At 38.6% G+C, this 27,819-nt stretch overlaps 1 protein-coding gene across 8 annotated transcripts in view; it reads left to right on the top strand.

The window, feature by feature from the left end:
* Positions 1–27,819, top strand: part of LOC102054629 (TLE family member 1, transcriptional corepressor) — a 160,752-nt gene that overhangs the window by 20,977 nt on the left and 111,956 nt on the right. For 5 of the 8 annotated variants that reach the window (XR_008730399.1, XR_008730400.1, XM_055699914.1 and 2 more), the window contains exons 5-8: positions 2,474–2,536; positions 3,470–3,574; positions 21,787–21,991; positions 22,729–22,745. Coding sequence is in view for 6 of the 8 variants with exons in the window: in XM_055699914.1 (XP_055555889.1) it covers positions 2,474–2,536; positions 3,470–3,574; positions 21,787–21,991; positions 22,729–22,745 (390 nt within the window). In the remaining 2 variants the exon portion in view is untranslated. The remainder of the gene's footprint in view (positions 1–2,473; positions 2,537–3,469; positions 3,575–21,786; positions 21,992–22,728; positions 22,746–27,819) is intronic. The other 3 variants (XM_055699913.1, XM_055699912.1, XM_055699910.1) reach the window with 3 other exon arrangements.

Raw genomic sequence — 27,819 nt, 5'->3', positions numbered from 1 at the left:
TGACTGTGAAAGGGGAAAAATTGATTATGCCCACTTTTATTAGAATTTTTTTTTTTTAAATCTTATCAACCTGTGTTGGGACTGGTAATTATCACATGATGTTGAGTTTTCTTGTCTTACTGTGTGCTGTCCTGTATGCTATGTTAGTAGTGAAGCTCATATATTTGATCCTGTCCAGTAAAACCCAATGACATGGACAACTTGCATATTTTATGGACTGTACTGAAAATAGATCTATCTTTTTCTTACAGCTATAAGGATACTTATTTCAGTATTACAGTAAAGGGACACTTATGTAGGCCATTCAGGCCAAAGAACTTCTCAGTAGAAACCAAATGAGTTTTTATTTTGCTCTCATCACCTGCTATGATTAATCCTGGCTTCTATTCTGAAAACCAAGGTGATCCCATTGGTCTAAGGCAATTAACTTCTTGGACCCTAAACGTCTCAGCTAAACATCAGCCAAGTAGACTGGGAGCCAACAGACTTTTTTTTCATAGCTGACATACCTTGCTTTATGGAGACACATACTAGGTATGTGGAAAAATGCCCTTTGGTACATAGATTCTCAAGAGTTGTGTGCTGGTGTTTGTGTTGGGTTTTTTTTTTGCCCTTGATAACAGCCATTGAAAGTACCAACAGATTTGGTAATAGTTAAGTCTGATAACTTATAATAGTTAAACTGGTTGCTTCCTTGTATTGCCTTTGCTGATATATATGTAGTACTAAGGGTCATGCACGGAATGGTGGGTATTCTGTGGTTGTGGCCCAAGTGAAACAGAAGCAGATTGCTGTGGTACTTACTGTGTGAAACAGTAGCTGTTTCTATTCAGAACAGAGGTCCGTTCCCCTTGTTGCGAGGTAAGAAAGGTTAGCTGTAAAGCAGCTGTCATTTCATTGCCCTTATTGAGGGGGAACCTTTTTGTCCTAAGAAGAAACCATCCCAGAACTGCTCTGGAGACTCTTCTGTCCGCAGAACTTTATGGTGGATGTATCAAATGCCAGACTTTGGTTAGGTGGAGAACTTCAACTTATGTCAGAGAGAGATGGTGTTTTACAAATCTCAGTGCTATCAAGTATTTCCCCTGTGTCTCTCGGAGGTGGGAAAAGAGGTGTTAAAGCTTGCCAGTTGTATTTAGATCCCAAATCACCTGTCTGTTGAGACAAAAGCAGAGGCTGGCTTTTGTATCCTGATTACTGCTTCACTCATATATAAGGATCAGCATATCACAGTGTCTTAAAAAACTCAGGATGATGGGAGGGCTCAGGGAAAGTCTCAGCAGAATGGTTACCAATGTTTTCATCTGACTTCTTTGAAAGAGTTTATCTTTACTCAGGTTTATGTATGTCCTTCATGGAAGGCCTAATGATTTTCAGCAGGGATCTCTTTATTTCTTGTGTCTTAAAACAAAACCCCCAAGAAATAGCTGTATGGATTAATGATATGGCAGAGTGAAAAAAGCTGTTCAGAATGTCCTGTATGTAGGCTGTGTTCACATGTGGACGCTAATTTTGTTTTTTTGCCACTGTGCTACAGTGACTGCAGGAGGTGTTTTTAAGGAAAACTAGGAGTTGTGCAAATACCTTGGGGATTAATTATAATGGTAGTTCTGAATAGGCTCTGTATGGGTCTGAAAAGCTGTAAGCAGGGGTAAAACTGTGTAATGAGAGAAGATCACTGTACCCCACCAGAAATCCCATGCTCAAGTTGACATGCCATAAGTGGGAGATACATCAAGCTATTGAAAAGTGGGACTCAAACACTTTGTCCTGCTGTCTTCTCTGCTGCTTTTAGCGAAGGATTGTTCTGTTCTCTGCTGGTTCCTAGCCTTATTGTTCTCCTGTTACTCATGGTTTCACTAATTTGCTGTTATTGACTATCACATTTTCTAATCTGATTCTTTTTCTTGTCTGCATTATTTTAATTCTCTCTCAATATGGAAATCTTGAAGTCTGTATCTTTTGTCTCCATTCTGCCTCACTTCTGTTTTGGTATTTCTTTTGTACTCCTTATGGCGTGTTTCTGTCAGCAAAAATTAATTTTACCTTTGGATAGGCAGATAAAATTGATCATGAAAGAAACGTTTTTCTTCTATGCCTGTCACCATCATTTTATGCTGTTTAATAATTTGAGTAATAAATCTATCTTTTGAAAAGCTTTATTTTGGACTTAATGGATTTCAAAAATGCTCCACTTGTTAATGAGCTATGTACAAGGACCAGATTTGTGCCTAAACATGTATTCAGATTAGGTGCTTTAGACATGGCAGATGTCCTAGAGTAGCTAACTAAATCTCTGTCCTCATCTGGGTTTATATGTATATTAGCTGTTTTTGTATGCCAGTAGTATGAAGATGCGGATTTCTGTTACTTTCTTCACCATGTGAAGTTAATGTAATCCTGTACACTAGTTAATATATGGCAAAAAAAAGCACTAAAACACAGTTTTAATCAAACTACTTTTCCTTTATAGACAGAAATCGCCAAGAGATTGAACACAATTTGTGCACAAGTCATCCCGTTTTTGTCTCAGGAAGTAAGTAAAACTGTTCATCTGTTAAAGTGCAATTATGTTGCCTTTCTGTTTGCAAATTAGCTAGTTTTAAGATGTTAATTTTATCACAATACACAAGTGTAAGGAACATCTGTTATAGTTGAAGTGTGCAAACCCCCTGCTAATTTGGTCTAACAAATCTTAAGTTCAAACTAGTGACAATGGCTCAGCCTATTTCATTGCCTGAGGAGAGTGGGAGTCTGTAAAATATTGGCAATGCAACAAAATGCTTTCATTTCTAATCGTGGTGATTGGTTATTTGATATTCAGTTGTCAAATGTGAATCTAGTGAAATAAGCATGCTTATCTTGTCTACATAATTTATATCAAGTTTATATTTTGATATAAATTATAAAATTACAATTAATATAATGAATAGTTAGCTCACATTCAAAACAGTGTTTAATGTTACAAACCTGCATGTGGTCTGCATGATTGTGATTGTAGCATATTGTGGGCAGCTGCTGTTAGATTTTGAAGCCTGTTATTTTGGATAAGCCTTGCCAAACTTTACAGTTTACAAAGAGTGTTTGTAGTTCTCGTTAAGTGAAGCACTTGTCCATATTTGAAATTTCAGTAGGTTTTGCTGTGTAGGCACAAAATATATATGTGTTAAAAGTGACACTAATGTGAAGTTGACATTATTGTCCTGTCAACTCAATTAGAACCTAATTATTCATTTGCCAGAAAATCAATACTGAAGGGGGAATAGATGAGCTTGCTGCCTTCAGGGCTCTTGCTTGCTTTTGAATAGGTAAGAAACTGGGCACTTTTACCTGTGTAAGATGTCTTGTAATATGTAGCCTGGGCTTCTGCAGATGAACCAGTTATTCATGTGTTTGTGATCCTGGTTTGATTTGGTGTGATCAATACCTTAACACAAATTTTTCCCCATACCCTTTCTTCTTTTAAAAGCATCAGCAGCAAGTGGCCCAAGCTGTAGAACGTGCCAAACAAGTGACCATGGCTGAACTGAATGCCATCATCGGGGTACGTGGCCTTCCAGGTCTACCTCCTACAGTGTGTATAACTTGCTTTCATATCTTACTGCTTTGCTATTTACACTTAGTGCTTTGATATCTAATGCTTTGTGATACCCAGTGTTGCTGAAGTGTTTGCCTTACTTCACACAGTTTTTAGTAGGGATAATGTTAATAGTTTACTTTGCTAGTACGTAGTTTTGTGCAGTGATGCTGTGTGTAACGAAACCTTCCCTGCAAAATATATAATGATGCTTGTTTATTTGTAGGCATTGGATGTCAGTTGATGTAGTTACCTTTGCCTCATGCTTTTTGTGACATTTGGGTTCTTGGAGCCTGTACAACTATTCATTCTTCTTTCTTTCCTTTTCTTGTGAATCTTTCATGAATTTTAAATTAGCAAACTACTGAAAAGAAACTTCACTTGCTTTTGAAGTAGTATTAATTGTCTGACACAGTGTTCTCATAGCCTTTCACTAAGTATGTGCTAAATATGCTGAAATAAGTTAATACTACTTGCTTGTGACTGGTTGTCAATCACAAGTCATTTGCTTTGTATTAATGAACTTTTTGAACCATACATTTCTTCCACTGTATGAGTTCATGTCCCCTGCCACTAAGTCTAGAATATTTCTCATGTTTTCTGCCCTTCCAGACTAAGTGAAAGAAGTAGCTGAAACAAGAACTCGTCCTTTCTGATTTTATTCATATGTGAGCGCCTTGAGCAGATTCAAATTACTCACTTATCAATTTATGTTAATTGCTTGTGAGAAGATGCCCTGCTGGTCTTTATAGTTCCCTCAGACACTTTGTAATGATAATTAGACATGCTGCTGTACGGATTAACAGTGCCATAGTCCAATGACATCTACAGACAATGGAACCAGTTAATCCATCTGTGCTTAAAATTACATCCCAACTGGAGATGGAAGAAAAAAAAAAAAGAGTGAGGGAGGATTAAAAGAATGAGCCTCAGCTTGAAAACCCTCCTTTCATCAGTTTCTCAATTGCAGATCTGCAGTCGGTTTGCCTGTGGTAAGCTGTTGGCAGTCAATTAGGTGAAATAAACTGGGAGGGTGACCTTCATTTCCTTTTAATAGCTTTTCCTCCCTGAAATGGGGAGCTTCAGTGGATTTTCAGCTTAAATTTTATTCAAGCTGCTTTATTACACTTGACAGATTAGCTTTGCATAAACATACCCCCCCCCCCTTAAAATCTGTGCTGTTTTTCCCTTCGTATCAAATTTTGACTGTTACTTAGTTGATTTACTAATCACATCTTAGAAACCCACACAATTACATCTGTATTTGTCACAATCTTCTCGATGTTTTGCTTGTGTAATGAATTACTTTATGAATACCTGATTTGATCTTTGAAATACAACACATGTACATTTGTGGTATTTGATTAACAAAGATTAGAGAACTGTACTTTCTTGCATTTTAAAAAATGAATTACTTTAGGATGAAAATAGAATGGAAACCTCTTTTTAATGAACTAGTTTTAAAGAAAAAAATATGCAGTAAATAGAAATATGTATTGGAACATATTTTAAAACATTCTTACTGGATGTAGAATAGTGCTATTTAGCCAAACCAAATTTTGCTATCTCTAGCATGTCATGTACCGCTTTTTAAAGTTGGCACAATAGTCTTAAAAGCAATAGGATCTATTAAGTATCGTGTGCAATTAAGAACTTCTCTTTTGGGGGTGGGAAGAGGAACCTGTTTGGAAGCAGGAATAGAACCCTCCATGTTTTTTCCTTTTAAATTATCAAAGATTCACTAGAAGAGATACTTTTTCTTCTGTCTTCTGAAAGACTGCTGAATGATTCCATACAAATCCAAAACTGTGAATGAGGAAATTAACTTGTTGGGCACAAAATTTCTTGGACTGTGTAGATGCATGCATATACATAATGCTAAAATTAGATGTACGTTCCAGTGATCTTTTACAGTCTACATGATCAATAATTATCTTGTGCCACACAATGAATTTCATGCTTTGACATATGCTTGATTTTGTTTGAAAGGGATGGTGTATATCCTGGAAAAACTGAATAGCATAAAATTGGGTTGACAATTCGGTGGACCTTTGCTCCCCCTCACTGAGCACGCAGCATGTCAAGCCCTCTCCCCAGAGGGGGAACACACATCAGAAGCCTGTCTGTTCCTACAAGCGGCAGCTGCACTGAGAGTGAGCACAGCCCAGTTTGATAGCAGCTGTCGGTATTGTTCAGGGACATGACTTGGTGTAAAGAACAATGGAAGGGCCATGCTGTTAAAGTGCAGTGTCTTTCAAGATAAGAAAAGAAATAGTAATTTAACGGTTTAGACACCTATTATGAGCATGAAAGATCATGCAACTCCTTTTCAGAATGCAAATAGGCTCGACCAATCTGTAACGGTAGAAGATGCAACTGAGTAGCTTCTGGAGTCATACTACCAAGGATACTTATGTACAATAAATTTTGAGGGTATGAGGAAACTTTAATTTTCTTAGCTGATGTTCACTTGTGTAGTTTCTTTTGATTAGATAAAAGTCTGCATTTCTGTTGGGGTTTGACACACGCGCGCGCACGCACACACACGCACGCACACTTGCGCGCACACGCACACACGCACACGCACGCACACACGCACACACACACACACTCCTCCGCCCCTTCTCTTTTTGTACGTAGCTGTTGCCTGACGCTGAATGATTCAAGACCTTCCCAATTGGCTTGCCTGACTTACAGCAGTTACTGTTGCTGCTGGCCTTTTTGAAATACAAGATGATTTGGAACTATATTTATTTTATACTTTTTTTTTATTTCCAGTTGAGAAAGTGGAAGCCTATTAGAGGACAGACTGTGAGGGTAGGGATTTGTAATCTTATGGGACAGAGATTTTTCAGAGAATTTGCCTACGAAGTCAAAAGTGAGGCTTTGTAATCTGTGTATATTGAGCATATACAAAAGTGAATGAATGAATTTGACAGATTTAGAAAAAAAGGTAATAATAGTTAGACTCTATGGGTTTGTAAGAAATAAATGCTAATCCTCTGTGTTGATTAAAAGTTCTTACTTCAGGAAAGAACTGTGGATGACATGTAGTTATTAACAGTCCTACCTCTGATCTTATACTTTTTGTGAATGTTCTTGAAGGCCTTAACTTCCAGCTGTGGGCTAGCAGAGTGGCTAAAAAACCTCTTTGCTGATTTTTTTTTTAATGGCACAGTTTAATATTTATTATATTAAAGTTGAATGAAGTAGCAATTTTGCTAGATAGGTAATAAAAAAAACAGAAACCTTTGACTTAAATGCATCCATTAACTCCTTGACACTGCTGCAGCTCTTTGGGTTTAAGGGAGAAAAGGGAGAATCGATTATGGTATGAAGAACATAAGTAATTATCATTGTTTAACTTGAAGATGTGGGGTTTTTTGTTTGTTGTTTTTGTTTGGTTTTTTTTGTGAGAGATATGGTTTGGCTGGAAAATCAAAGGTACACAAAGTTCATGCTAGGAAGCATAAGAGATGGTTAAATGGGTCTATCTAGATGTAAACAATGCAAAATTTGTTAGATTTACTTTCAAATTAATAAATTGGGTAGAGTACGCAAATACATAAATAGGAAATAAAAGTAGCAAACTGGAATCTTTCAGCATTGCACCGGGTAGCCAGGTATGTCTTATTTTGCCTTTTGAGGTGGATTGCTAATGGTTCTGTGAAATGTATATCTTTTGGATTTGACAGTACTCTTGAGACAGATTGAGTTGTAGGCCTCGGAGAGGCCTCTCCACTGTTGCATGAGGTGATTGGCTAAAGGATTAGCAAGATGTGGGATTATTTTTTCTTTCTTGGCTGTGGTTGCCAGCTATCTCTGGGATTGTAGTGTGTGAAGCTTAAGAGGATGAGGTTAACCTCTTGAGGGTTTATTCTTATGAGTGTGTAGTTAATCCTTAGAAAGCCTATAAATAACTAGGCTGTATGTTTCATTATAAAATAGAAATACAGACTAGAGCAGAAATGAATGCAGAACTTAGTGGAAGGGAAGAGCTAAGCAGCTGTAGCATTACTTCAGATCCTCCTCAGCCATGATCTGTATTATGTGTAGAGGGAGGGGAAATTGCCTAGTTCTTTTAAATAAAATGAGATCTAGTGAGCACAAGACACTGTGTACTCACTCCTAACATAAACTAGCTAACCTCGTGTCTAAATTACTGAACTCTGGCAATAGGAACTCTATTGTGTGGCAGCATGCTGGCTTATTCGTCATATTTTGTTCTTTTAAAAAAAACCTAGATATGTTAATTACATGGTAGGATTCTGTCATGGTAGGTGCTTTCAGAATACAAAGGCTCCAGACTTGTAAACTTAAGTTTAAATTAGATTGCAAGGGAAGGTATTTGTCAGCATGACAATTGGTATTCTCAAAATACCAGTCCCCAAACAATGGTTAGATTTTTATTGTTAGTGCCACTAAGTTTTGAGGAAAAAATGAGAGCATTATTGATGTGTATTGGTAGCTTGTCCTACACAAAACAGACAACCTGGGAGAAGGTGTGTGAAATGTGAATGAAGAGATAGTGTTAACCAAACTTGGTTTCCACTTGACACCCCCACCCCCGTGCCCTTCCTTACACATTTTGTGCACTCTGAACTGCTGGGGAAATGGAGAACCTTGGAGCAGCAATATAGAGGAGAGTAGTATCAAAATGAGACAATAAGATGTCTTCAGTCATGCTGAAGAGAGGAAAACTGCATTCAAAAGTCAAATGTAATTTAGTTGCAACCCAGACCTCACTTACCTTGCAAAGTTTCACATGTGGGTGGGTAGAAAAGTTGCATCTTGGATCTTGGGCAGAAAGAAAGGCAGAAGATCTTTAGGTGGCTCTTATTTAGATCTAGTCTCTAAGTTACAAGTCAAAGGTGAGACGAAGTATATGGTTACGGATTTGTGAAGCTAAACAGGTTTCAAGAAAGAAGTGAAAGGGAGATGATTGGGAAAAAAAATGTGGGTAGCTAGACATCAAACCTGAAGATAAGCAGCTACTGTGAATGCAGAGAGAAGGTAGACTGATGAGATGAGCATGTGAGGTACCAGTGGTGAGCTGGTACCACTTGCTGGATTACTGTCTACTGAGCAGATTCTGGGGATGTGGGATGTGCATGTTGAATGGTGTAGAGATGTAAGTTGGTCTGTTTTGCAGCAGGAGAGAGGTGCAAGTGGGATGGATAGGAAAACCTGTGTATGTGGCAGTAGTAAACAGAAGACTAGAGAAGTCAATGGAGAATGTGGTTTCAGGAAGGGTTAGGTAGATAGAAGCAGAGGAAATTGATATGGCAGAAGAGACAATTTCTTCTTTTTGTGATCTTGGTTCTAAATGACTCTGTTAGACTGGTTTGGAAGGAACAGTTTTGGTGGAATGGAAAGGACCAAAATTTAGTCAAAATACTGGAATAGTACAGTTAAATGCAAGGATTTACAGAAAGTGTGTTCAGTGAGCTTTAATAATGAGACTACGGAAGGGCTACCAGAAGGGCAAAATGGGGGTTAGGGATGAGTTTGCCTTTGAAAATGGTTGAGGCAGAGGAGCAGAAATACATATATATTTCCTTGGCACAGAAAGGTAGGTTATTTAATCCTGGTGGAAAGGATTGCTTCCTCTAGAGACATTTAAAGCATATGCAGACAGAATAGTTTTCCATGTTTGAAGATAGTTTTTGTGAATATTCACTTTTTGCCAAAGCTATCAAGGAAGTAAAAGGAGACAAACTGAAGTGATGAGCGTACCTTCTTCCCCCTTACAAACATCTGCTTTGTGTTCATAGTTGAAATGAGACAAGTGGAGTAGGTGAGGAGTCTGTAGGCTGAGATAAAAATGTGATGTGACCTTCAGTGCTTCTCCTGAATGAAGTCTGAGATATGGTAGGTTTGGAGGAGGAAGGAGTTGGAGGGGAAGAATTAATCAGTTGGCTCAGAAAAAAGAGAAATGCAGCTGGGACTGATGCACATGAGATGAAATCAAATGCAAAGTTAGTTGAGTAAGGGTGAAGCAAAGCATGGTCTTGGAGTTGTCCTTCAACGTAAGTAAGAATAGAGAAAGGCATCAGGCGTTTACATGCTGAGTGATGTAGGGTTGTAAACTGGACTACTTCATGGTAGGAGGGAAGGGTGCAAAAACTGAAGCATACAGATCCGAAACGCACTAAGGTTAGGTTCTGAGAAGCAAACACTGATAAACTGAAGTGAACTGCCAGTGTGCCAGTGGGAGTGGTGTGCACTGCACTGGCAAAATGTACCTGTAAGTGGGCAACTGTGGCAAAGATGGAGTCACTGGGGGTAGGAAAGCACAGAGAGGTAAGCGCAAAGGGGCTGGAAGAAGGTGCAGGGGGACGCAAGTACTGTAAACGTTAAACTAGAGATGTACAAGAAAACAGCAACCCCCGATGTTTTTCGTGGGGGAAGAGCAAGGCAAACTGTTGGGACAGGGGGCTGTGTGGGAGGACTGGAACAGAAGGGAGAGAAGCTTGCTTTCCTTGTTCTTGTACAAAGCGAGGCTAGCATAGGCATTTAGGATAACTTAAGGAAATATTAAAGGCAGGGCAAAGACACAGTTTGGGGGGCAGTTTGCTGCAACTTTTCAGTATGCTGAAGAGTTTGTATCAATTACAGGATTCCTGGTATCTGGTAACTGCATTATTCCAAAGTTGCATCTTGTATAACACTTATTTTCTGTGAACGTCCAGTACTGTTTTGAAAGGTGCTGGCTAACTGTAGCTCTTTAAATACTTACAAACAGTAGTATTGAGGTGGTAAAAGCAAGGATTAGCAAAAGTGGATTGCTCAAATGCATGTTAAGAAGCGATTCTCATTTGTAGGTGGAAGTAGTTACAGAATGTGTCGGGGAATTTCAAAGAATCTGGTCTGTGGCTTGGAACAGTAAATAAAAATCCATGTAATGCTTTTCTCATGACTCTCATATTTTTCATTCCTTGATATCTCTGAAATGTTGTAGTTAGAAGTAGCTAGGACAAAAGAGTGAAGAGTGTAGTTTAAAATATATTCAACTTAAGGATTTTAATTTAGCAAAAAGCCTTTCTGCTCCATCATCACTATCTTCATCTACAGCCAGATTTAAATTTCTGGAGACTGAAAGAGGCTGCAAGAAAACTAAATACTTAAGATAATCACATGTCAGTAATAAAACCTCCTAGATTAATATCTTTAAGTCATTTCCAAGTTGGAGCATGCTTGAACTAGTTGGTTTTGGCTGCTGTCAGCAGGACCATGCTTTTGAAGTGCTGCTGCACAGCAACGGTGTGCTAACAGTAGCTAATAAGACAAAAATGTAGATTAGAGATTAGAAGGTGAGTACTAGTAGGAATTTATGGTTGCCACAGAAAAAAACTGTGCTGGCAGTTTCTCCAAACTGGAAGTACTGTTTGCTGACAGCTACATTCTAGTGACTTAAGGCTTGCATCTGAGTCTTCAGAGAAAGCAGTATCTAGTGGACCAAAATTAAAGAAAAGCTTTGGTTTTGAACTGACTTACTCTTGACAGTGATCAGAAGAATGTAACTGGTTTCAGAAAACCAGCCTTTGTCTTGTCTGGATCAAGAGAATTTAAGGTTGTCTTCTGTGGTTTTTGGATTGTGGTTTTGAACTTGCTACTTTCCTTTAGAGTCAGGAAGTCCTCTGAAGACATGTTTTCCTGCACAAGCATAATTTTTTCAGCTTTTACTCTGACTCTTCCCATCCACTCCCTCCTGCCCTATGACATCTGTCCTCTATTGTTGCATAGTCTTTTTTCTCCAATGCAGCTTCAGCTTTGCTGTTTGTCCATTATTTCTTAAGAATTTAGCCTAAGGAAAAAAACCCACAACATTATGTAATCTAAGGAAAAAACCCACAACCATTATTAATACTAGGACCCTTAGAACTTGCTCTTCTGACTTGTTTCTATTTCCTTTTTTTGCTATAAACTGTTTAAGACAGCAACTGTACTTAAGGCAGCCCTGTAATACCTATAAACAGATTATATATACAAACACACAAAAGAACTTCTACGTTCTTATATGAAAGTATAAACAAGCAATATATGTGATGTAATTATATGAGAGTATATGTAGTGTATAACTGTTAATGATATATTATGATATAAATTACATCATGTTATATATTTGATACATAAAATGCTGTATGTGTGTATATACATATAAGGTTATGCTAGCAAAAAGGCTTCTGCAGTTCATAGGCTGCTTGTTGTATTGCCAGCATAGCTGCTGACACAACCTCTAGCTATGCTTCAAGGGGTCTGGTCAACTTGGTACAAGCTGCCAAGTTTTAGGTTGACTTACACTGCCTAAAAGCATGGAGGAGGGAAGAAAACCCTACTTTTCAGTTGGCAAAGGCCCTTATGTGGTTGCAGCTACACACTCCAGTGGAGTGCTAACGCACCTTGGGGAGAAGATGTCACTGAACTGGAAGAATTCCATCTGCTGGCAATATCCTGCATCCTTGCTGCAGGGCTCTGCCGGTGTGGGATGATCCACAGAGGCTCCACAGTATAGCTAGGCTGCTAGTTCAGGTCTGCTCTTTTGAAAGTGCCAGTCATGCTGGCAGTACTATATAATTGTTCCCTCTATGTCAACGGGATGTTAAAAATCTTGCCACTTCACAATTATCACTAAACTTTTGTTAAATAGTTAATTGCTGATCACTTTGGCAGAAAAACAGCTGATGTGCTCATTCATTGGGTGAGGTGACAAATCATTTGGGTGGGGTCACCCACATCTGTCATTACTGTTTACAAGAGTGATCATTTTGAAGAGGTCTGAAGTGTAGTATCTCTTTATCTTTCTAATTCTGGTGCATAGATTTGCCCTCCAGAATGCCAGAAGGAAGGGCAGAAAAACCTAGCTGTTTAAAGTGAGACAGAAAGGCACAGCAAAGACTACAGCTGATGCTCAGCATAGTGCTAAGGAAAAGATAGAGTGCTGCTTTCTCCCTTGCAGTCTGTATATGTGATCTATAGTGGTGGTGGGAACTAATCAGCAGTTAATAAGCTACACGTGGAAATTATTTTTATATTTGCTATTTGCATTATATTGGGGAGCACTGAAGACCTGTTTCTCAGTTCTGTAGGTGTAAAGCGAACTTCAGTCTTAAAATTTAAAGATGAGATCTTGTGATTCAACAAAAACGCTATGTGTGTACTTGTAGGTAGACTGGTACTGGCTATGCAATTCAAATTGATAACAACCAAGCCTTTCTTTTGTTGAGAGATTTCATTTTTCTTGTTCTTTTTTAAAGAAAAAATCCCCATGAAATACAGAATCTATTCTAAAAGACAAGCTAAAGAATAAGACACAAATACTAAATATAAGGGGTTTAAGGAGTTTTCAAACATTTTCCTGTTGTAGTAATGAAAAATTGAATTTAGAGTTTTGCTAGGTAGATGCAGGCTTCAGTATAACTGCTTTTGACCCGTGCTGGCTGCTACAGTTGCATTCTGTGGGGTCTTTGAAGGTGACCGATTTTGCTGCCCCTGCATTAGAATCTGTATTTCTGCCTGTGTTGTAATTCATCTATGGAATTGTTTTTCCTTGAAGAACACTGCCAATAAATAAATATATAATTTTATTTCAGAGAAGTTAGTGTGGCAGCTTTGTAAGTGCAGCTAGTTTTTATTTTCATTCTTTAGATAGAGAGGAACTTCTAGCCTTGTAGAGCAAGTTTATGAGGAATTGTGCTTGTGTTTATCCTAACTTCCCTTAATTTAGCAAGATTAAACAATGTAGTTTAATCTCTAATGCAAGGAGAAAAGAGCAGTTGGCCAGGTTTGGGATTCTGTGACAAAACTGTGTACCATAGATCTGTAGAAGACATACATTTTAGAGTGAAACAGGTATATTTCAGTGTAAAAATGCAATGACAGCACCAAAGCATGAAGTGGTCTTTTTAGTCTTTGTGAGCCAGTTGAAATCTGCATTGCTTTTCCTATTTTTTTGAAGAGGAAAGAGGAAACCAGACTTGATTTCTAATAATACCGAGAAATTGGAGACAAAACTCTCTAATACGCAGTTTAGAGTGGTTAGAAAGCAGGCATTCTTTATTTTTGGCACCAGATACACAGGGGATAAGCTTCACCCAATGTGCATACTGACTTTGTTCACTGTTTATCTATATATGGCTGATCTATACATATTAATGATGTTTCTGAGAAATTATTACCATACTCATTACAGTTTCAGGAACTATGTATCATATCTACACTTTTATACGCATGTGTAGCATAATGGGTTGGGGGTCCTCTGGTAGTCATTTGGGAGACTTCTCCATCCTTTCTTAATCCTCTTCTTCGTCATCTTCCTTTTCTTATTACTATCCTTTTCATGACCTTCTCTTCTGGCCCTGTTTCAGCACTCTTGGCTCATGTCTTGGTTTCAGACCAGTTCTTATCTACTTAGTAGCTAAACTATAAAATGCAGCGTTCTACTACTAGCTAAAGTACATAATACAGCGTTGTGCAGCTCAGCAATGTCATGGATACATTAGTTGCAACATTTACAGTTAAACACACTGGTAAAAATCCCCTGGTATCACTGTGGACTTACATCTCTGTAGTACAATAACGTTTCACGTGATTTATAGATGAAAGAGGTTTGCTGAAGACGCTGTTTCTTTGTTCTGAAGGGATGGTCTCTTCCTGCACCCAAGGCACTGTGTCTTGTTCACATCATGGATAGTGTTTTCAAAGGACTTCTACAAAACTACAAAGGCTCAATTCCTGGCTCACTACCTAGAGATGCAGTAGTGGGCACTTTCAAGTTTGTTTACTGGGGTATAGTGTGGCTTGCTATCTGTCAGAATAAAACCTGAGCATTTAGAAGAAGGGGAAGTAAAAAAACCAAATGAACCAAACTAAACACAGATGTTTCAAAGGACTTGGGAAGAAAATTAAGCAATGAAAGTAGCTGACTCACATTTTTCTAAAACACATTTAAACAGGGAGAAAATGGTAAGCAGTAAGAATTGCAGAATCACAGAATGCCTGAGGTTAGAAGGGACCCTTGGAGGTCATCTGGTCCATCCCCTCTGCTCAAGCAGGACCACCTAGAACCACTTGCTCAGGATTGTGTCCATACGGCTTTTGAGTATCCTCAAGGATAGAGAATTTGCAACCTCCCTGGGGAACCTGTGCCAGTGCTTGTCACCATTGCTGTAAAAAACCCCCATGTGTTCTGATGTTCAGGAGGAATCTCTCGTGTTTCAGTCTGTGCCCATTGCCTCTTTCCCCGTCATTGGGCCATTCAGCAATGGGCTACAAAGATGATTAAGGAACTGGAGTATCTCGTGTATGAGTACAGGCTGAGAGAGGGGGGACTGTTCAGCCTTCTCTAGGCCCATCATTGGATGCTCTGCAATATGTCCATGTCTCTCTTGTACTGGGAAGCTCAGAACTGGAACAATACTCCTTCCAGGTGTGGCCTCAACAGTGGTGAGTAGAGGAAAAGGATCACCTGCCTTGACCTGCTGGCAATATTTTGTCTAATGTAGCCCGGGATGCCATTCACCTGCTTTGCCACAAGGGCACATTGATGGCTCACATTCAACTTGGTGTCTGCCAAGACTCCCAGGTCCTTTTCTGCAAAGCTGATTTCCAGCTGGACAGCTGCCAGCATATATTGGTGCATGGAATTGTTCCTCCCAGTGCAGGACTTTGTACTTCCATTTGCACTTCCCCTTGTTGCAATTGAAGAAAGTCCTGTCAGCCCATTTTTCCAGCCTGCTGAGGTCCCTGTGAGTGGTAATACAGCCATCTGGTGTATCAGCCACTCCTCCCAGTTTTGTTTCATCAGCAAAAGAAAGCAAATTTGGAGCTTAGTTTTGCAGATTGCTGCTACAGTACTGAAGCTTAGGGTTCAGATAGGTTAGGAGGGACTGTGTTGCGGGGACTGCTGTTAATCTAGTGGTGATATTGTCAAGGAAAAAGAAACATCCAAAAGCAATGAAGAGGAAACAGAGCTGCTGCTGCTGAAGCTGGGTTAGAAGGTGGAGTAGTAAGCAACCCATATTGGTTAGCTCATATTTTCAGTCTGTTCACCTATCATGGAATCGTTTGGATTGGAACAGACCTTCAAAGACAAAGTCCAGCCCCACCGCCATGCACAGGGACATCTTTCACTAGATCAGGCTGCACAAAGCCTTGTCCAACCTGACTGCAAACACTTCCAAGGACAGGGCATGCACAACTTCTCTGGGCAACCTGTTCCAGTGTCTCCCCACCCTCACAGTAAATAATTTCTTTCTAATATTGAATCTAAATCTATCTTCTTTCAGTTTAAAACTGTTGTTACAGGCCCTACTAAAAAGTCTGTCCCCATGTTTCTTATAAGCCCCCTTTAAGTATTGAAATGCTACTACGAGGTCTCTCTGGAAACTTAACTTCTCCAGATTGAACACCCCAACTCTGCCAGTCTGTCTTCATAGGACAGATGTTCTAGCCCTCTGATAATTTTTGTGGCCCTCCTCTGGACCTGCTCTAACTGGTCCATGTCATCTTCTTGCACTGTGAACCCCAGATCTGGATAGAGTATTCCAGATGAGCATCTCATGACAGTGGAGTAGAGGAGCTCAGCTGCCCTCAGCCTGCTGACTCTGCTTCTTTTGATATGGCCCAGGATGCAGTTGGCTTTCTGGGTTGTAAGTGCATATTGCTGGTGCATGTCCTTCTCCACAGTGCTACTCTCATCCCATTCATACTCCAGCCTGTACTGATACTGGGGATTGCCTTGACCCAGGTGCAGGACCTTGCACTTGGCCTTGTAGAACCTCATGAGATTTTTAAGGGCCTACTCCTCAAGTCTGTCAAACTCCATCTGGATGGCATCCCTTCCCTTAGGTGAATCAACTGCACCACTCAGCATGGTGTCATCTCCAACCTTGATAATGGGTGTGCTCAATCCCCTTAGCTACGTTATTGATGAAGGTGTTGAATAGTGTTTGCCCCATTATGAACTCTCGGGTACATCAGTAGTTACTGGTTTCCGCTGGGATTATGAGTCTCATTGACTCTTTGGATGCGGTCATCCAACAAGTTCCTCATGCATCTAACAATCCATCCATCAACCTTGTATCTCTTCACCTGAGTGGCAAGGATGTTGTGAGGCACAAATGCCTTACAGAAGTCTCTGTAGATGGTATCTGTAGTTCTTTCCTTGTACACTGATGCAGTCACTCTGTTGTAGAAGAATGTGGATATATTCTTAAGGGAAGTTGGTTTTCATCCTGCAGTATGTTCTCCCCTGTAGCCAAAACACTTTTTTGAAAGCATCTGCAGAAACTTAGATGCAAGTATTAGTTAATGGCTTAGACTGTCTAATGACTTCTCTCCTGCTAGATTTGACTGTTGGTGGTGTAAGTAGTGTGTGCAGGGGTTTGGGCTGTGTTTTGAATGAGGGAGAAGACTGGATCTAACAGGAGAATAATTGTGAGTTGTTTACATTTTTTGGAAGGTTAAATTTGCAATGTTGGTTTAAAAAGTATTTCTAAACAGTGGGGGGAAGGTTGCTTGGTCAGCTAGCTGTGCTCAGTCAGTGGCCCTCATGTTTATTTGCCATAGGCATTTGATACAGGCTCTTAGTTCTTTCTGCTACTTAAGCAAGCAAATAAAAACACTGAAGATTTCCATTTAGGAAGGGAGAGAATATGGCAATGAGATTGAACACAGTAATGCATGTTTTTCTGTCACATCTTTCTGCCTGCTTGAGTTCATCAAAATCACAGTTCTTCAATTTTACAGGAATTGACGTGAAATAGTGCCCTTTACATTTTAGGTCTCTAAATTACTTTTGTGCTTGCCAGATATTTTTTTCATAACATCTCTATGGAGCTTGAGGGAATCTGTTGATAGTATTACTGGTGCTAGGCTGATAAGGTTTTTGAAACATTTTCTACTCTCTGATGTTTATTTAGAAGGGCACAAGAGAAGACAGCTGTTACAGTTTAGGACCAGGTATAACCTTTTTTCCACTGTTAGGTGCATCACCTCTGAATTTTAATTCAGTGCTTTTCAGCAGGTACTGAATAGTACATCACACATCCGTTTAAGAACAGAAGAATGCTCCAACTCTTTAATGCTAGGAATTCAAAACTAGATTTCTAAGTAAGCCATAGTTGTTTGTGACCCCAGTAGAGCTTCTTTAAGGTGGGAAATGGGATTGTAGCAGCTCTTGTTCTATCTTGATAAGCAGAGAGCCTAAAGGAGACATCTCACTTGTTTCACAAAGATTTACTCTGTTTCTGGAAGTCTCTGTCAGAGATTGAAAATGAATTCCAAATTGTAAGTCCTAATTAAAGAGCTCTTTATAGCTGGAACTTGCCTAGGATGTTGGAGGTGAAAAACTGTACTGCCTTTAAAATTGTTAGGAAGTGCTTGCTCAGAGAAGCAAGTGCTGTGTTTTTCATATATTGATTTTTGGATCTTTGTGGTCTGGTTAGGGGATACCGGGAAAAGAATTTGAGGTGATAAAATCTACATCTAGACTGTACAGTAAGCTGAATTTGCCATTTCTTTTCTCCCTTTGCAAATACGAAGAACTTAGGTTTTTTGCAAGAAAATGGTGGGTGAACTACTGATTGTTTTAAAATCTCTACTATGGCTAATTATCTCAGTGCAGTCACTTAGGTACGCATCGTTGCACTCTTCTCTACCTTCCCACTTTCCTCTGAAAGTGGACGCAGCCCTTGCTCTGCAAGTAATGATAATAATTGGTAGTAACACAGACCTGTTACTCATCCTTTTTTGAGCACATTTCTTATGGCAGGTGTCTAGTTTTTAATTAACTGCTAATGAACGTGCCTAGTAGACCATGATACTGCTGCCAACTTCTTCTGTTTTATATCTTACTGCTGCTAAGCTCTTAAAAGGTGACAGAGCAGGCACTAGTGTCTTTGAAGTGACAGGAAAGTGATTATATGCATAACACAATTGTTTCCAGGATCTACTATGGCAAATGTCTAGTTACTAAATACATCTGGTGAGCACTGCCTGTTATCCATTTCCTTGGTCTTCAGTTTCTTCCTTTGTGTGCAGTACATACTCCCTTTTCCCCTTCTAGAAAAAAAGTATTTTTTTGATGATTCAGGGTTTTATTAATAAAAAAAGCATGAACTTCTGGAAAGGATCATCTGTATCTGTGTTAGGGAAAACTTTAAACCTGTTATGAAACTTTAAACCTGTTATGAATAGGTAATATGTAAACAATAAATCTGTATACTTCAGTCTTAAAACGGCAATGAGTCTCAAGTAATAGACATTAAATCATAATATACCTTTGGTGGCTTAAAAGACCATGAGCAGGTTCTCAGTCTTAAAACTGTTTAATGTAGTTGGATATTTAAGCATCTTTGGGGACTGTTTTCCTCTACTGCTCTCAGTAACCATTTGGCAAAGCTGCTAAAGTATAAACAGCTCTGGTATTCCGTTCTACACCTTACACTGGGCATTGATCCTCACCATTTGTATGCAGTCCTGTCAGAAAAACCAAACTTAGCCCTTTTACCTGCTTTCAGCTTCAGAAGCTGTTAGTGGGAATTAATCTGTTTTTCCATTTCTGGGACTTTTGAAATACCCTGTGTCTAGGCTACAAACTAGAGCCAGAGAAATTGTAGGTAATGTGTCCCTAAGAGTTTAATTTTGAAAGATGTTAAACTATGCTTCCTGAAATTATGTGGGTTAACTTGTTTGCTAATTAAACTAAGCAAGAGAGGCAAGAATAAAGGGAATCTTTATGGCTTCCTAAAGGGGTAGGGACAAGAATGGAAACAATTTAACTTCATTTCCCTGTTTTGACCTTCCTGGCCTCACACTGCAAAATAAACTGATTTGAGCTGACTTGGAAAAGGGAGGAGGTTTTTCTCCATGAAACCAATTTGGAAGGGGTAAATTACTTTTTGTTAGTTAACTGCACACTATAACTAGGTAATCCAGTGTCATAGTGCAGCTGGGGACAAGTAAGACCAATGCCATGAATTCAGTGCAGTACTGCTGATAGATGTTGTCTCATGGCTAAGGTACAGGTAACTGAGTTGGCCAAGTGGTCAGTGAGTAAGGGAACAACTAAGATACCAGACTAAGACTTTGAGAGAGCCTGCCAAAACATCAGGTTATCTCCTGATTTGTGGAAACACTCTGGAAACTACTGAAGTCTGGTTTTAGAGGCTGGATAAAAAAACCAAACCAAACCAAAAACCAACAACAACAAAAACCAAGACCAACAAGCCCACAGAAATGCTACAGTCCTGTCAGACTTCACAGTGCTCTTCACTGATATTTCTTCAGTTACATGAAGTTTCACTAGCAGTAGCGGCTTGATTTTGTAGAGGGTAGTCTACAGAAATATAAAAATATTTCTTAATACTTCCTTCAAAATGTTACTTTTTGGGTTGTTGTAAACACATAAAAATAGAAGAATAAGAACCACCTTTCTCACTTTGCTTTTTAAACATACTGAAAAGTTGGTAAGGATAGTGATCAGATGTACATATTATGGTGAAGACTAGTGAGGTTTTGTATGTAGCACATGGAAAGAAATTCCTGATACATGGTATGAGAAAGATTTTATAAAGTCGTGGCTTATAGAATTGACTAAAGGTATTGTGATACATTTTAAGATTTGTCTTGTATATAAAAAATAAGTAAATAATGTCTGTGTTACACTTAGGACAACACAAAAGTGAAAGATTAGCAGGTCTAGACCAGAGTTCTTTAGTGTCAGTCCCTTGTCTACATAATACGGGGTTATGAGATATAAAAGTGTAGGGGCACAGTAGTTATTTAAATAGTAATAAATTCAGTCGGTCATATACCAGTAGATATTATGCAGGTATTGCTGACAGTTGAAGAGTCTTGGGATCTATGGAAGCAGATAAAATATTTTTGGATTATTTGCATTGGATTATTTTGGAGTAACTTGTGAAATACTGAGCTTTAGTCTAGATATTATTTCAGTACCTGTCAGCAAGCAGTACTGTAACAATTTTGCCTGCTCTTAGAGGACCACTAGCATTCACAAGGTCAGACTGTCATGTCTACCTGAGCTCATCCTGTTCAGACATTTGCTTATCTGTCTTTTTGATCCCATGACTTGGGTGGTACTCTAGTTTTTTTCATGGTATCTACCCTTCAGCGGAGGGATGTTGGAGCATGGCCAAAGTGGAGAGGTTTGTTCTGTCTTCCGTTCACATGCTCAGGCACGAGAAAGCAGGAAAGAAGCAGAAAATCTGTTTACCTGTAGCAGACTAAAGAGGAGCTATGACTAATCTAAAGATGGTTTTGAAGCTTAGTTTTCCAAATAAATCTGTGCTGAGCATTTTTGGACAAATTAAATGGTTAGCTAAACTTGGAAAATATTAATGAAACCATGACAGCTTTAACATTTAGTATTTAAACTACGGGGAAGTCATTCCATTGTAAGGACTCTGTTTCTGAAATTATTTTGCCAGATTGGTTACAGGGTTGCATGTCCACTCACTATGTTACTGATCTTGCAGGCTGCTTTTGAAACAGATGGAAGTATTTTAATTCATTAATACCATGTCTCTTGCCGGGAATTCCATGACCATATTAATGCTATCTGGAATACCTGAATTTTAAGTTCAAAGTTGGTTTCTAAACACAATGTTAGTTCATGAATATTTTTTCCCCCCTAAAAAAGACTGGCTAGAATGGAATATAAATTTAAGACACCAAGTATGAAATTGAGCAGTATCTTTAAGGTTTTTAATACTCGGAACAGAAACCTACTTACTGTCTCCAAATTGGGAAGAGTGATGTGAGTTTAAATCCATCTTGCCAGTGAAACTTTTTTTTTTCACAGAGCAGTGATACTCCTTTCTATAGAAAGGGAAAAGTATTCGGGCCTTCTGGTGCTGCTGTTCGTTTGTCACCTGTGATGCTGTGGCAGGCAGTAGCTGCTCAAAACAACCTGCAGTAGTTGAACCTATTCCTTGGGCTGCAGAACAAGCATCCAGGTAGCCTTTTTTGGTTATGGGATGTGAGCAGAGCTGCCCACAGACAGCATGATATAATGCAAGATGTATAGTGTGGTGGGACAAATGGGAGAAGCTAGATTTAAAACAGATAAACAAATTAAAAAATCCACTGTTGATTCTCAGTAATTAACCAAACTTCTCCCTTCTCCTTCCCAAACTATGTGCTATGCGTTATTCTTTTGGGGATGATGATACCGCTGGGAACAGCAGCAGCAGTTGCAGGCTCAACATCTCTCCCATGGCCATGGACCTCCAGTGCCTCTAACACCACATCCATCAGGACTTCAGCCCCCAGGAATCCCCCCACTTGGAAGCAGTGCTGGCCTTCTTGCCCTTTCTAGCGCTTTGGGTGGGCAGTCTCACTTGGCAATAAAAGATGACAAGAAGCATCATGATGCAGAACACCACAGAGGTGAGAGGCATGGCAGGCCTGATTAGGACATTGTCAAATTTGTGCATTGCTGCAAACTGTGCATCTTTAAAGAATTCAAGTTATATAGAATAAGAAAAAACTGCTGGCAAACTTAAAAATGTCTGCTTATATACCACTAATGCAAAACTCAGCTTGGAAATTTTCAGTATTATAAAAGGGGATCACTAGGTGTCACCTGCTCTACAGTTTGCAGGGCATTTTGACATCCTGGTAAATGCTTAGTTGTAACACCAGTGGCCTGCACCATATTGTGAAAAACTGTTAAACTGCATAATGGGTAATTTTTTCAAAGAAAGTAATGTTGTTAAATGGATGGGTGGGAAGGTAGGGGGAACGAGAAGTTAAATGTTGAAGTGAATGTGTTCAAACAAAATATTTAGATAATTGCATCTGTTACTTTAGTTTCATAGGCTTAAATTCTAGGCACAAATATTGGGCAAAATTGCACTTGACTAATTTTTGAAAAAAAAAATAATTTATTCTGTCATGAAATAAAACTAGGCTTTGTGTATGGTTAAACTGTAAATCACGTTTACAAAGTACTGTAATTTTCAGGAAATCACTGTATTAGGAATGTGCAATGACTTATATAAATAAAAGCCATTTAAAAACTGTTTGCGGCTTGTGTTCTAATTTTTCCCCCCTTTTTTATTTCTGTTCTTGCCTCTGTGTCTGAACGGGCATGTCTGTGCATTTCTTGGTTACTACGGGAGCAGACAGAGAGCCAGGCACAGTAAGTACCAACATTCCTGCTAATATTTCCACTTCTATATAATGTAATAATCAGATGCTGCACTGTTAATCTGTTTTGTCTGTCTTTTTAGTCAGATTCATGATACTATGCAAGTGTGTTTTCTGTTAAGATATCTCTTGGTTTATGCAGAACACAAAGTCATTTGTTTGGAGAGCTGTATGAATCAGGTTTCTTTCTGAGCAGAATGATTTTGGGGGAGCTTGAACTTTGGTTTGCTTACTGAAGGATGGGGTGGGGGCAGGGGGAAAGCTGCAAATCAAACAGGATGTTGACTGCGACTTAAAAGTATAACGTTACTGGAGCTAAGATTTTTCCTGTAGGATTTTTAGGAATTAGAGTTGCAGAACAGGTGAGAAATTTAAAATTCATATGTCATAATGGGGTTTGGCCCTAGGAGTTTCTTTAACTGAATCTGTTTAAGCTTTACTAATGTCTTTACTGCTTAATTTGTGCTTCGGGTATGACTTCCATAGCAATACTTTTTCTCCCTTTAGACATAAGCTGTAATAGAATTGGTCTAAGACAATTCTATCTGAAAAACAGCTAAACAGCTCCTTTGTAACAGCTGTTATACCGTTGCGTATTGAGCAATATTGCTATATTAGTCTGTCGGAAATGGCCATGTGCAACTTCCACATGATTTTAAGTAACAAAGCTAGTTCTGCTTGTTGATGTCATAGGTGAATTTGGGCTCTGTTTTGTTTCTTAGGCTCAATTAGAAAAGACAAGAACAAGGAAAAGTTATTTGACAGATATCTTTATGGTACTAAACTTCTGATTTTTATTGCTGCTTTTTGTTTTTATACTAGGGCTTGACAATCACTTACTGGAAACTATCTGCATATCTTTTGCAGCAATCTTTTTGTTTTTAGATTACTAAGAAAGCATTCATTTCAGCTTGCCTAATGTTATTAATGACAGGGTAACTGTGGAAATAATTTTAAGATGGTGTGTGTGTGCACATGTAGAAGTGATAGCTTTGTGTTTTGCTGTGGTGGTTATGTTTCATATCCTTGCTCTCTTCCCATCCTCCCCTGCCCTGTCCGTCATGTTGTTTGCTAAAAGGTTTTTGAGTTTAAAATCAGATGCTTCACAGTGCTATGAAATATGGACTCAGAATTCATCTTGTATCTGAGAATAGTACTTGCCTATGGAAGGAGAACTGTCAAAAATTAAACCTGGCTTTTGTGTTGTGGGAGATTTGCAATATCACTTGCATAGTTTACTATATGTCAGGTTTAGTGTTGCAGTTAGTTCTGTTGCCATAAGTGTAACTCATGATCACTTAATTGGTACCTGTAGTAGGCTCTTTTTTATGCTGGGTTTACCACTAAGTAATCTTTAAACTATCTGAGGCTTCATTTAATAAAAGAACTCCACTGTATGGAGATACTGAGTTCGGGTTTCTACACTGTGGTGGCCATAGTTTCTTTTTGGTCCTAGTGGAGAATAATACTTCATAATTAAATTAAACTTTGATAGCTGAACACAGGTGAACTTTACGTTGAACTTAAAATTGTTTGTGTACAGTGTTGAATTAGAATCTTGGCTTAACAGTAAATGATATCTTCATTGAAAGAACCATAATTCAAGTAATGGTCAAGTTCAAATGTGGCTAAAATGATTGGCTGGGAATGATTTGCTCTGAGCTTTTCTAATTATCTTGTATTTTGATGAATTTCTTTTTAATTTAAAATATATTTTTAAGGATAATACAACTTTGGTTACAAGTATACAAGGCATACCAGCAGGTTTATGGAATTATTACATGTGTTTCATTGTTATGAGCAGTAAGCTATTATTTTGTAAATGCCTTTATAACATCTGGATGACCAAGATAAGATCAGTTTGATTTTCAGAATGATGTTTTAAATGTAATGGTGCTGTCAGAAAATCTGACAAAGGCTTACTTTCATCATGCAAATCACCAAACCCCATGCTATTAGTTACCCAAATTAACCATGGTATTTGGTATTAGTGTGCAGTCCTGTGATGATTTCCATCAAGTATATCTAGTGTGACCTTCCAGTGTCATCAGCAGAAGCTGACAGCTTTAAGTGTTCAGGTTTGAAAGATTACATTTAGTGCTTGCCTATTTGGTTTTAAATTAATATTTTTTTTTTGACATAGCTTTGAGTGAAAGCTTATTGTGACATATCATTTAGGCATATTCATTTTTAAATGAGCTCTAGTTTTATTTTTTTAAAGTCTCCTTAGACAAGCAGTTAAAGCTTTTATGTATTGTATGTTTAGAAATACTGCATAATGCAGTAAGAGTTAGAGGCATTTATAAAAGAATATAAAGATTTAGTGATATTATTCTTGATTGTGTTTAGTGTCCATTTTACCTACTCTTGCTGTATCTAAATGTCAAGGGCTACATTTTTCTTTTTTATATGAAGGTTTCAGGAAGTAAAATGAAAGGAATTATTTGAAATGCACATTTGTGAAATGCGTAACATTCGGGTTAGTAATAATGGTATACTTCATATATGAACTGCTAAAATTTGGTCAAAATTAAATTACAGGACTACATGGATAATGGCAGGTGGGTTTTGGCTGATGTAGCTTTAACCATCCAAAACTGGGCCATGTTACTGTGGGAATGCAGGCTTCCCTACTATTGTGGCATAGTCTGGCTGCAGGTAATGAAGCCAGGCAAAGTAAGCAAGTTTTGCAACTGGGGCTTAATAAAGTTTTGGGAGACATCAATCCAAAAGAACTTTGATGTCCACATTTTTTCCTCAAGGGAACTTACTGGCAACATTTTTCAAACTCATCTTAGCTGTTCATTTATCACTTGTCTTCCCACTGTTATAGCATCTTGTTCAGACAGCATAGAAATGCAAATGTTCTGAAGCACTCTATTGTATCAGTAATAATCAGTATACAGTAAACACTGACTTTATTATGAGCTTGGAATTTACATTAAGGTTGATTTTTGTCCTCATGACAACATTGAACTTGTTTTCTAAGAGTTAGGAAGTACTCATAAATTTCCCAAGAATTTTTTTTGCCTTCATTGTTAAGCATAAATGTTGCAATTACTTTGTAAAGCAAATGCTCTTTTCTTACAGCAGAAAAATATTCTCTGTCCTATTCTTCCCCTCCCAGTCCTGGAGGAAGGGGGCATGCACAACTGAATGCTACTTTTCAGTTGATATTATATGCAGGCTGGTTCTGGTTTGTGTTTTAGTTTTCCTGATTGGGTGTGGGGGGAGGTCATAAAAGGAGTTAGAGGAGAAAGTAGGGTACTCTTCAGTGTGGCACATGTATGCTTCTTGACCTTTGTGAAGAAGGCGTTGTTTTCCATTGTATAGCTTGTAATAGAAAAACTTGAATTTCTTTAATCAGTTATGTCTTTTATTTTTATTAGCGCTGTCAATTTAAAAAAATTAAAATAAGATTTTATAGTCTTTATGGATGCAAACAGCAAATTAGCTTCAGTGGGAATTGCTCACACAGAAGAGCTGTGGGATGCTGTGTTGCAGTTCAGTTTGTAGTCTATACAAAGCAGCACGAGGCTGACAATGAAGGGCAGGAGGATTGGGGTAGCGTGGTATAAATTTCTATGGATACCCTGATTCTGACAAACGTTAGCTAGAAAATACTGAAATCAACAGAAGCCTTAATCTCTGTTAATGTGTCCTGATTATTGATTTCATGTGGAGAGTGATTCAAATCTGTTTAAGCTTCTAGACTTCCTTGTTCCTAATATGAACCTACTAGTCTAAATGTAACTTGAAATGGTGGGCAAAAAGAGGGCGAAGTCAGTAGCTTTCAATCATGGGTAATTTAAAACAAAACCTACTGACTTTATAAGTCAACTTTTGGGTTGTTGACATGTGTGTTTGCAAGAACCGTATTCACCAAATGGAAGTTAATGATTCTTCAGCTGAATAACTTTGAATTTAATCTTTTTGTGCCTTGCTGGAGGATGATTAAGTGCTAGTCCCTCTTCCAACATGCACTGTATTCCTATCAGTAGGTCCTGATAATGAGCAGTGGGACTGCTGAGCAACTGGTGTTTTGGTTTAGGTGTTAGACTTGATCCTGTTTTGCTTACTCAACAAGGGATTGCATTTGTGCCCATCTATGTATGGCTGTCCTGTTGGTAGTGTTTGTGTGTGGTGCAGCAGCACGGGTGTAGTGACTGTTAAACAGACACAGTGGCCTTACTTGGTGATACGGACAAGTGCAAGCTGTCAACTAATGGCAGGCTGTGATGGCAGGTGCGTGCAGCTGCACAGTCAGTGAATGACCAAGCACAGAGCGAGTGTGTGTGTCTTTGAGGCAGAGGCAAGTAGGAGGGATAAGGAGCCCAGTGCTTAGAGAAGATCTTTATTGGGACCAGGTGTAGTTGAACCATGATCACAGCTGTGTTGTATATACTGTTATTTAATTGTGATGGTCAGCATAGAGTTAGTTGTCAGTTCTGTGTGTGCTAGTGAGTTGTCTTTGCTTTATTATACCTGAGGCTGAATGAGGTACTGAGGGCTTTCAGCTTGTACCTCTGGCACACGTACTTGTGGTCTGGAAGTAGTTGCTATGGGGAATGCCATAGCAGTCGAAGAAGTGTATTTGAATGATGTGCCTTATATTCCTAATATGGAACCTGCCTTCTCTTTGTGAATTGTGACGAGGTTTTCATTTCACATTTGCTGCTGGGGGTTTCAGAGTTTAACTTTTGCTGGCAGCAAAATTGCTTTAGAATACCAAGTTGCCTGTTATACAGCCCTTTTGCAGTCTGGTCACTCTGACAGGAAGTGATGCTACACTGGGCTTTTTTGCTTCTTTCAGGAGTTATTTGAAGAAATTGATGTGAATATTTTTTTAATTATCAGAATAAAAAGAAAACACATAAAATTTATATTGACTATTTGTTCTGATCTAAGATTTATGATTTACAGATATTGTATTGGTAATCCCTAATAAATTGAACTCCTAGTAGGAAAGCAAGGATTATCCTCAGTTAGTGTCTCGTCTGTTGAAGTTAAGACAAAACAAAAACTGGTGTCATGCAGTTTATCTTTAGGAAATCAGCTATGCGTGT

This window comes from Falco cherrug, chromosome Z (assembly GCF_023634085.1).
Source record: "Falco cherrug isolate bFalChe1 chromosome Z, bFalChe1.pri, whole genome shotgun sequence".
Lineage (NCBI taxonomy): Eukaryota > Metazoa > Chordata > Aves > Falconiformes > Falconidae > Falco > Falco cherrug.
This window is presented reverse-complemented; position numbering and strand designations above follow the sequence as displayed.